At 41.2% G+C, this 11,049-nt stretch overlaps 1 protein-coding gene across 1 annotated transcript in view; it reads left to right on the forward strand.

Moving 5' to 3' along the window:
- LOC121878331 overlaps positions 1-9,750 on the forward strand; it is a 55,825-nt gene extending 46,075 nt beyond the window's left edge. Inside the window, exons 2-5 of the mRNA XM_042384483.1 lie at positions 858-1,038; positions 1,856-2,037; positions 6,510-6,664; positions 6,868-9,750. Coding sequence (XP_042240417.1) covers positions 858-1,038; positions 1,856-2,037; positions 6,510-6,664; positions 6,868-7,140 — 791 coding nt within the window. The 3' untranslated portion in view covers positions 7,141-9,750. The remainder of the gene's footprint in view (positions 1-857; positions 1,039-1,855; positions 2,038-6,509; positions 6,665-6,867) is intronic.
- Positions 9,751-11,049: the final 1,299 nt, after the last annotated feature.

The following is an 11,049-nucleotide window of genomic DNA, read 5'->3' on the forward strand; positions in this document are numbered from 1 at the left end:
AGGAATCTGGATCTTGGTGTGTGGTGGTGAGGCTCTCCCTCCCTCCCTGCCTCCATCCGTCCCTCCCTGCCTCCATCCGTCGTCGTAGTCACGGTGGTGGTGGTCAGTCAGCCTTCTCCCGTTACACCATACCTTCCTGCATGCCCCTCCCTTCCTCCCTCCTTCCCTCCCCAACTAAAGTGTGTTTTTTCCCACCATCCATCTTTGCACGACTACTCTCCCTCCCTCCCTATAAACGCTTCTCTCTCCTGCTCCATACACGCCTCTCTTCCCTTCCCCATACACGCCTCTCTTCCCTTCCCCATACACGCCTCTCTTCCCTTCCCCATACACGCCTCTCTTCCCTTCCCCATACACGCCTCTCTTCCCTTCCCCATACACGCTTTTTAATGTATTTCTTGGGCTATTCTTATTAAAGTAGACACACTGTTTATCATTGTATATTACCTACTCTGTCTGTGAACATGCTGAACCAATGTTAACTTGTGTGGCTTTAATAAAACTATATCTAATGAAGTGCCTGAGGAAACAAGCCGCTCAGCCATAAACAAGTTTCACGTGACTTTCGGAATCAGAGTCCAGATTCTCAAAAGTTCATACAATAAATATTCCTCATAAAGAAAGAAGTGAGAATGCAACGAACTGGTTGCCTTAAGCTAGAGCACAAAAATAAACTCGAAAAATATTATCAAAATCACTTCATTAGATATGTTCACTCAGCACCAATTAGGAGACAGTTTTAACATGGCTACAGAATTTTGTTCTCTTATCCATAGTGGTAAGTGAATGTATTTAATTAAAACAAGAGAGAGCCATGTCACTAGAGATGCTAATTACTTGTGTCTTATCTTGGTCAGGTGGAGAGGTGCGGTGCCACTGTAACCTGCCCAAGTGTGTCACCATGGGCTACATGTGCAAGAGCTTCCTGGGTGCCTGCTTCACCAAGAACACACCCACGCCCACCCACGCTTACTCACAAGCTCGCAAGATCTACCATCGGTGGGCACCCATGCACGGATGTGTCGAATTATTACCAGAGTGAGTCTCGTTATGCGTTTTTGTCCTCTTCAGTTCGTCTTTGTCAAGTTCAGGTGTCAAAAAATTAAGACCATAACTGTCAGCATCAGATTGATCAGTATATGCTTAGAACACCAAATAGCCCTAATTTCATTTAACCTTTTTTTTGTTTTATTAAATTTATTTAGTTCTTTTATGAAGTTTTTTCCTGATGCAAAATAAGTTTTCCTCAGATTTACCCTCCCCTGGACATGTCTTGTTAACACCTTCATTATTCACGCATCACGCTTATTATCCTGACCTCATTTCCTGTCACTGTTTCAGGTCTAGTATAATTGTCTGTTAGTAGATGAGATCACTTTTGTTTTGTTTTTAAATTTTCCTGCTTTTCCAACTCATTTCAAAGCTATTGTTGATATTGCTCTGTTTGTGTGGGCATACAGCTGGGAAAATTTGAACCCTACAAATGGAATACCAATGAGCTCGAAGTAGCTGGTAGATTTGTTATTTTGGTAACACTTTGTAAGGGGGGAGAGGGATAGGAGGTGGATGGTTAGGGGTGGTGGTAGTCACCAGGTGATGGACTCTACGAGGTGGTTTGCAAATTCACTGGTCTCACACTGATGGGGTTCACATTTGTGGGAGAGTGTAGCACTCGCATCAACTTTCCCCAGCTATACCCGCATGTGTGTACCCATGTTTACAGGCGTGTATGGGTTCATTGTGCATGCAACTTATCACCATAATACTTATGGTCTCTCGGCTACATATTTCACATTCTTAATACTCTGACAACTTTCAAATATAGTATACTGTATAAAACTTGTTGTGGTGCCAGGAGTCGACATGCGGAGTGCGTGATGAAGGGCGGAGTGCAGAGAGCGGAGGTCCCAGGGACCCCTGCGCCCCTAACCCCGCCCCAGCTGGACCCAGACCTCACCTGCTGCAGCCAGGACATGTGCAACTACCGTGATATTGATGTCTTTATCCAGGTGGACGGCAATTACGACAGCCAGACAGGTGAGGAGGGGGGGGGGCAGTAGACAGACGGGAGACACTGTGTCTCGCCAGTGGGAGGGAGTGTAGTTGGAGAAGGGTGCAGAGTTGACAAGGGTGCTTTTCCTTAGTGTTAATGATTTAGTGATGGCGATGATAGACGACTGTGTTGGCATTGATTATACATTAGTTCTCTTCTTTCTCTCACACACACTCAATGATGCCAAGTATATGTACTGTACCAAGTGAAGCCCCACGCAAGAGAAGACACATGCAAAGAGGTATATTGGCACATACAAAATGTTGCTATACACCTCTCTACAGACCAACCTGTCCCCCCCCCCTCCCCCTCACAAACTAAAATCACATACATCTCAGATACAAATACAAAACATACCAGTATGCACTTACATACATGTTCAAACAAATGAACACAACTACCTGTACAGTAAGAAGATGTTAGAATTAAACATATGATACTGTACAGTACTGTACAGTAGTTAAAACAACAATCTGAGCAGGTGGGGGTCGATATGTTCAGAAATTGTACTTGTGACTAGTGACAGCCCTCGTATACCAAAATTTATCGTCCATGGTCTCGTATTGTTTCCCACAAAGTATGCACAGGTAGTTGGTTTAGCTATTGTACGTATAAAAGAAATGTGCATATGTAGAAATTTAAGAAACATATGTGCCTTAGTGATATATTGTATACACACACATGCACAAGAATAACTACACTGACTTTTGTATCCATAATTTTTTGAAAAGCAAACTATATCTTTCATTGTTTGTTATTTAAGGTTATACATTTCTAGAAAACCCATTTGTGTTTTTCACTTTAGGAAGGTCACAAAATTGTCTCGAGAGAATTTATCTTTAACGTATTTTAAACACATTCACAACATGTCCTTTTTCCTTCATACTATAAAGGAAACTGTAAATAGTTTTAGTTTTATCCTCTTCGCCACTGATCGGCTTGTTAGCCACTTGAGCGATCGGTCACGTCTCTTTTCATTTATCTTCTTCACCAAAAGATCGGCTCGCTAGCCGCCCGGGCGATCGGTCACGTCTGTCACGCGCTGTTGGCAAATACTGGGCATACACCAGCTCCTGAATGTACCTGAACCCGCTCCAGTGTTGGTCAAGTCTTGTCTTGAAAGAGCTCACACTCGGTGGCGTCACAACACTCTCTGGTAGATTGTTCCAGCGTTTACAACCCTCACTCCGAAAAAGTTTGCCCTCACGGTTTTCTGGACTTGCGGCTTCTTCAATCTTGAGCTGTGACCCTTTGTGGGGCGAGCGTCTGCCAGCTCCAAGTAGGACACTCGACTGAGTAGTGCCCCCTGAGATGCTTATACACCTCAACTAGGTTCCCCCTTGCCCGTCTGTAGTATAAGCTAGGCAAGTTCAGGCGCTCCAATCTTTCAGGGTAGCTGAGGTGCCGAAGTGCAGGCACCAGTCTGGTGGCCCTCCTTTGAACATTTTCAACCAACTGACAGTCCCTAGCATATCTCGGGGACCAGATGGGGTGACAGTACTCAAGATGGGGAAGCACTTCACTCCTGAAGATCGTTACGAGGGAATGACCGTCTAGATATCTGAACGACCTTCTTATAAGACCCAATAATTTATTTGCCTGATTTACCTTCTTCTCACAATGGCCCGAGAACTTCAGCTCATTGTCAACATACACACCTAAGTCCTTCTCACACACAGTCTCAACTAGTGCAGTTTCTTCATCCCGTTGGGACATATGATACGCCTCCTTACCGTTGGTACGCCCCAGGTGCATCCTCTTACACTTTATGACATTGAATCTCAGCAGCCATTTCTTCGACCATTCCTGGAGCCCACAGAGGTCCTTCTGCAGCTCTTCACAGTTCGCTTGGTTCTTAATTTCCCAAAATAACTTGGCGTCATCGGCAAACATTTGTATGGAGGAGTGTACAACGTCAGGCATGTCATTTATGAAACAAACAAACAACAGCGGGCCCAATACACTGCCCTGTGGTACCCCACTTGTGACAGGTACAGATGACGATTTCGTGCCATTAATCACCACACACTGCTTGCGGTCATGTAGAAAGTTTTCTATCCACGCTAGGACATTTCCCCGAATTCCGTACCCTTCCAGTTTGATTTTCAGCCTTTCATGGGATACACTGTCGAAAGCCTTGGCAAAATCTAGGTAAACATTGTCGATATTACCACCCCGTTCCAGAATATGGGTCCAAATATCCAATACCTTGAGCAATTGTGTTAAGCAAGAGCGCCCCAGCATAAAACCGTGTTGGCAATCTTTTACAAGGTTGTTTCATATTAGATGTTCCATTGCGGCATCTCTGACAATACTCTCAAGTACTTTACATATTATGCTGGTCAGGCTTACCGGTCTATAGTTGTTCGTGGAGTGACGAACGCCCTTCTTGAAGATAGGACTCACATAAGCCACTTTCCATTCACTGGGGACCATTTGTTCATCCAGGCATTTACAAAACAGGATCTTCAGGGGCTCTGCAAGCTCGTTGCACAACTCTCTTAGCACTCTAGGATGCACCATGTCAGGTCCGGGACTCTTATGGACCTTTAGCCTGGACAGTTTATTTCTAATACCCTCTTCTGTGAACACAATGTGGGTCAGTGCTGTGTTGAACCGTCTGTCCTCAAACGCAGGAAGGTTAGTTGCATCGTCTCTTGTGAACACTGAAGAAAAGAAGCTGTTCAATGCCTCAGCTTTATCCTGGTCAGAATCTGCATAACTACCATCCACCTGCCTCAGGTCTGATACTCCTACTCGCGTTTTCAATTTCGACTTTGCATAGTTGTAAAACGCCTTTGGGTTTGACTTGACCTCGCTTGTAACCAGCCTCTGGAACTCCTTTTCAGCCCTCCTCACTCTCTCTTTGCTTGGTTTCTGACTCTTGCATACATCCTCCTGTCTTGCTCATCGTTTGACCCAACCCACGTCTTGAATTTCTGGGTTTTCTTCTTAATTTTGTCGACCACCGCATGGTTCATGTGTAGGGATCCCCTCGTATTCCTAGAAGCACTGGGTATGGTCTTGGGTATATATTTATCGATCAAATGGGTCATTTTACTAGTTATGATATTCAGCGTAGTGTCTGCGTTCTTGTACCTTAATAAGTCAGGCCAATTGATACCCCTCATCTCTTCCCTCATCCCATTGTAATTTCCCTTGTAATATTTGCACCTTGGCCTGGCCATATCTTGAACTAGGTAACAGTTAAATCTGAATGACAACACTGTATGGTGACTGGTGCCAACTGGGACAAGGTGTTCCAGTTTGGCCACCATACCCTCCTCGTTTATTATGATGAGGTCAAGTGGCTTGGGTGTTTGCTCTCCTCTGTAATGTGTTGGGTCTCTTAATATGTTGGAACAGAAAATTATCTCTCAGAGTTTCTACGAAAAGAGTAGCAGGGTTATTCAAGTCATTCGGGGTGGACTCGTTTCTCCAGTCGATGTCGCCATAGTTAAAGTCTTCCATGATAAGGAGGTGGCTAGGGTTGAGCATCGCCGCGTTGTTTATTAAGGTTCTTAAGTTCCTTTGATTTAGTGGGCCACAGTTTGGGGATCTGTAGATACACCCGACGATAAGTAAGTCCCCTCCCTTTAATTTAATTTTACACCACTTGGACTCTTCAAAAACATCCTCTCCCTGTACCCTCGCCTGGCTGGCTCTAAGGTCTTGCCTATCGTAGATAACCACACCCCTCCTGCAAGTTTCTTGAGATAGGTTCGTAATTGAGTCATATCCAGCAATACTGAACTCTCATTCCTCTGGGTCGATTCTCCTGTTCTTGTACAACAGTTCTACAACACCTACAATATCTGGTTGGTGTACTCTTAGTAGTGTTTCAAACTCCTCTCTCTTGTCAAGGAACGTGTCAGTATTAGTGTACATGACATTCAAGCCAGAATTTGTTCTCGGTAACGTCTCTGCTCTTAGTAATAAACCCGCTCCCCCCACATTCTCAGAAGCTGCAGCATTTGCTAAGTACACTGTATTTTGCAGGGTGTGGTTAGAAATGTCATTATTTACACGGCGCTCGCCCCCTCCTGTCCGGTAGGCTGAGCTGGTGCCGCCTCCCGGGTGGGGGGTTGAGCGGGTGGAGGGTGCACTGTTGCCCCCTGGCCCTGTGTCGGCACACTTGTTTCCACTACCCTCCCCCTGAGTATAACCCATGTACACCTGTCCCCGTTCCTCCTCGACTCCTCCCTCTTCTGCTTCAAGTCCTGCAGGAGCTTCTTTTGCTGTTCCCTCTGCATTACCGTGCGGTCTGGGTGAATGAATACATCCCGAAATGCCTCGCTCCTTGCTAAGTTTTTTGCCTGCCGAATAACCTGCCATTTCTTCTCCTCACTCACTAGTGGTGTCTCTTAATTAGATTATGCCATAAACTTGCATTCAGTTACAGCTCCCAAGACACTGTTCATGTTTTTGGCTTCTAATTTACATTTCCACTTGTCAGATATGAAAAGACGGGACTCCGAGATGATGGAGACTCTGTGGTTCCGAGCAGCAACAATAGCCGTCCCCATAGCAGGCGGCTTTATCCTAATTGTCTTGGTCCTCCTTGCTAGTAGGATGTTAGCCAAAGAAAATAAAAGGCAAAGAATGGCTCAGGTTAGTTGCAAGACAAAACTGCTACAATGTGACAGTTGCAGATGATATTGTTGTAGAATATGTTGTCATGTTTTTGTAACCAACTTGAATTCACTTCCTTTTTTTAATATTATCATTATCTTCACAAGTGAAGTTTTTCTTTGTAATATACATACCTGGCACATAGCAGAGTTTCATATATGTATTATTTACTCTTTTGCCAGGTTATTGGAGAACGCTATCTGAAGGCTCCCTTATATCCTGGGGGTACATCAGAGCCCATTCCTCACCATCCAATATATTACCATACACCCATCACCAAGAACTCCTCCTTGGCCCACTTGAACTTTAGAGCTTCATATGAGGAGAAGCCATCGAATTATAGACCTCCAGAAACGCATATTTGTAATTTAGAAGAGATAAAACCATTAAATACTGTTGTGAACCAAGATGAACAGTGGGATCAGAGGGACACTGAATCTCCACTCCCTTCATGAGGACTGTAAATTTGTGGAGTTTGTCTGTGTGTGTGTGTGTGTGTGTGTGCGTGTGTGTGTGCGTGCGTGTATGCATGCCTGCTCCTTGCACCCACCAAAGACTTGATTTGGCTGCAAGTATTGTATGTGAATATTAAGGTGAATACTTCATAGTATTGTAATGGATAATTATACTTATGAAAGAATCCACATTAAACTTTTGAAAAAGTACAGGTGATAGCACAACAGATTTTGCACTAATGGATTTAGTTCTTAACTTATGCACATCATATATTCACACAAATTTTTCATCAGTGATATTTTTGATGGCGGGTGCCACATGTTCAGAGTGTGCAGTGCTATATTTCAATCTGGAATTTTCAGTCTGTTTTCATACTTACCATAAATATTTTTGGAGTGCTACATCAACAGGAAATGCAAGTTACTGTTGAAAATGTGGACATTGTCACATACTTGAAATCAGTTTTATGTGTATGCATATTTATATACATATCAGCTGAAAACTTTCCTCAGAATTTTATATAAAAGACAAGTGACTTTTTTATAAATTAGGTTCATGAGTGCTAAGGAAAGAAATAAACATCATTCTGTGATTTGTTGCTCAAAGGTTATAAAACAAAGAGGACAATATTTTGGGACTTGAGATGCTAGTAGAGAGCCAAGTAGCAGTTGGCTGATTGTATTTCACGCAGTAAAACTCAACAAACAGTCAACAGTAATATCTGGGTGGTGTTTACCTTTACGTCCCAGAGGTTTTCATATTATTTTTAATACTTGCTATGATTTCCAGTTTGTTAAAGCAAGATTAATTTGATTAAGTCGAGTCATTTGTGTATATATTCTACTTTCGTATCCTTGGTGCTCTCTTATGAACTGTTATATTTAGTCATTTATAATCAAAGTATAACCATATGAGGCCAGAGTGTCAGTGCAATAACTGGATGTGTAGTGATAAACCAAGAAAAATGTTTAAAGGGTAAACTATGTTCATAATGAGATTCATGAAATGTTGGGTATTATTGCCAGACATTGCTCATCATCTGTTTTTGTTGTACAAGTGTATAAAACCTATATAACCACTGCACTCTAATGTATTGTGAAGGATTGTGGACTGTACAAAAATTTACATAATCCCAATGTATAATATGCTATTTGCTGTGTTAAGCAGTATTATTTTTTCTCCTAGATGGGGTCATTAATTGCCAGAAATTAAGTTATTCACTGTAAGAAATTAAGCAAAATTATAATGGTTTCAGCGGGTCTCCAATGTATAAGGTCAATTATCTGTAAAGATTAGATAACAAAGTAGAAAGGAACTTATTTTCTGGTTATTACTTGTATATACTGTATAGGCATATAAGTCACATCTAGGAATACCCACAAATTACCTGGAATCATAGTCTGTGATATCTTTTATTTGCTTTTTCCCATTATCTTTTATGGTGTTCAAATGGTGCTTTGGATGAGAAAAAAGCTTTGATGTCTCCATGCCTTCCAGAAAAGCTCAGGATTTCTGTTAACATCTTCCAAAATGATTTTATCATTTATTTAACTCCACTTTTTTTTGGCTGTAATTAGAAGACTTTGTTAATTAAAATGGCATGTAGTTATGTGGTTATCCATAACACAAACTTGCCTTTCAGTAATTGTGTGCAAAATTAATGCTTTTTTTCATAGCACAAAATTTATATTAAAGGTGAGATATGGTGTGCTTAATAGCTTTGTCAGGTTTATAGGTTGTTTGAACTCCTTATAGATATACTATTCCTTCCTCCCTGGCAAGGCATCAGACAGTTATGCATTGTGATGTTTGGGACATAGGTAGTTCATTATTTGTTTAATTTTTTCTTTTGTGAACCATTGTAAGTGATACTGTCATACTCCATCACAAGCTACCGCTTGCTTTCAAGGGTGACACATATACACTAGTTCCTATTTCCTGCATTCCTAAAGTTTTGCACCAGACTAATGAGACAAATGAATATTCTCAGATCTTAGTTGTTGTCCCTTGATATCTTAAAATTAATCCTAGGACACTGGTGCTTCTCCAAGGCTCGCTTTTCTGTTAAGAAATACAGTAAAATATAGGATTGGTTCATTTCCACTGTTAAGCAGAAAAGAGCAATATGGAAGCACAGAGCATTTCTATGAATTTGTCTTAGTTTTTTATGAACAATCATTAAGGAAATACAGTATGTGTTATTTAACTCTCTGTATTTCAGACATGTAAAGAAAGTGAGGTAACGAAATAGTTTGCCACAGTGGCCAGTATACATTTTAAGTGCTCATGAGGGAACAAAATCAACGACTAACAACTTTGTAACAATACTGAGTAAGTTTGCCAGTTCTCTGGTATTGAATGTGGGAGGATGTTAGATGGAGGGTCAAACAACTTTCTATTCCACTTATTATTAAATATCATGATGCTAAAATACCTTACTTTCCTCACAAGTCAATGTATGTATTACATATTAATTAAGGTTAAGCTGTATGAGTCTGGTATGTATTTGATAATATTATTAGATTTTTTGGAGAAATTTTATAGGGAGGACAATCATGCCTATTGATATGAATGTGTTGTTTTGTAAAGGAAATCAAGTATTTATTACAGTTTGCATTTTATTTCACCATCCATATTTATAAATAACTTGTTTAGTGGCTTTAATATTTTATTCAAGAATATCCAAAGAAGATGACATCTATACTGTAGTATACTGTTTTATGAGAACCTAAAAAAAAAAATGCAATAAACACTTAAAAGAAAGAAATTGCCATAATTTACCAATGTGGCAGTGCACCTTATTTGAACAATCGGATATGAATTGTAATGGCTGCAAAGCAAGCCAAAGTGGATGAAGCTTACTGATATGTAAATTATAATAAAGGTTAAAAGAAAAACCTGTACCTAATTATAGATTAATATACAGTAATTGTAGAGTGAAATGACAATACATACAATACTGTTATTCTAACACTGTACACTATCTCCCTCTACCTAGTACTATGCTCATCTCTAGAAACTTTGCACATATGGAGATGAGACCACCTGCTCTGTATGGCTGTTACGTACTTCCTCAATATGCAAGAAGATTATGTATTTTGTCTCGGTGTGTGGTGTGTGTCCAGAACAACCTAAGCCTGTGACATCTGGTTATGCCAGTCTTCTCTCAATATCAGGCACACTTCTTTCTGATATGATCCTTGAATAATATTGAGAGTCAGTCATACCCTCACATACTGTATTACATCTTACTGTTGATGAAGTTTTCAGCTTTACTTTAACCTCTTCACCACTAATCATCTCGTTAGCCGCTTGGGCAGTCTACACGTCTCAGTTACACGCTGTTGGTAAGTGCTGGGCATGTACCTGTGTTGGTCAAGTTTGATCTTGAATGAGCTTATATTCAGTGCTGTCACAATGCTGTCTGGCAAATTATTCCAAGAGTTCACAACCCTCACTCCAAAAAAGTTTGCCCTGACAGTTTTCTGAACCTGTGGCTTCTTCAACCTTAAGCTGTGATCCCTAGTGAGGCAGGCATTTGCCAGCTCCAGGTATGAACACTGGGTTGAATAATGTCATCTGAGGTGTTTACAAACTCCTATTAAGTCACCCCTTGTCCAGCATAATATGTAAAGTACTTGAGAGTATTATCAGAGATGCCACAATGGAACATCTAATACGAAACAACCTTGTAAAAGATTGCCAACACGGTTTTATGCCGGGGCACTCCTGCTTAACACAATTGCTCAAGGTATTGGATATCTGGACCCATATTCTGGAACGGGGTGGTAATATCGACAATATTTAACTAGATTTTGCCAAGGCTTTCGATAGTGTAACCCACGAAAGGCTGAAAATCAAACTGGAAGGGTACGGATTTCGGGGAAATGTCCAAGCGTGGATAGAAG

This window comes from Homarus americanus, unplaced genomic scaffold (genome assembly GCF_018991925.1).
Source record: "Homarus americanus isolate GMGI-L3 unplaced genomic scaffold, GMGI_Hamer_2.0 scaffold41027, whole genome shotgun sequence".
In the NCBI taxonomy this organism is placed as follows: domain Eukaryota; kingdom Metazoa; phylum Arthropoda; class Malacostraca; order Decapoda; family Nephropidae; genus Homarus; species Homarus americanus.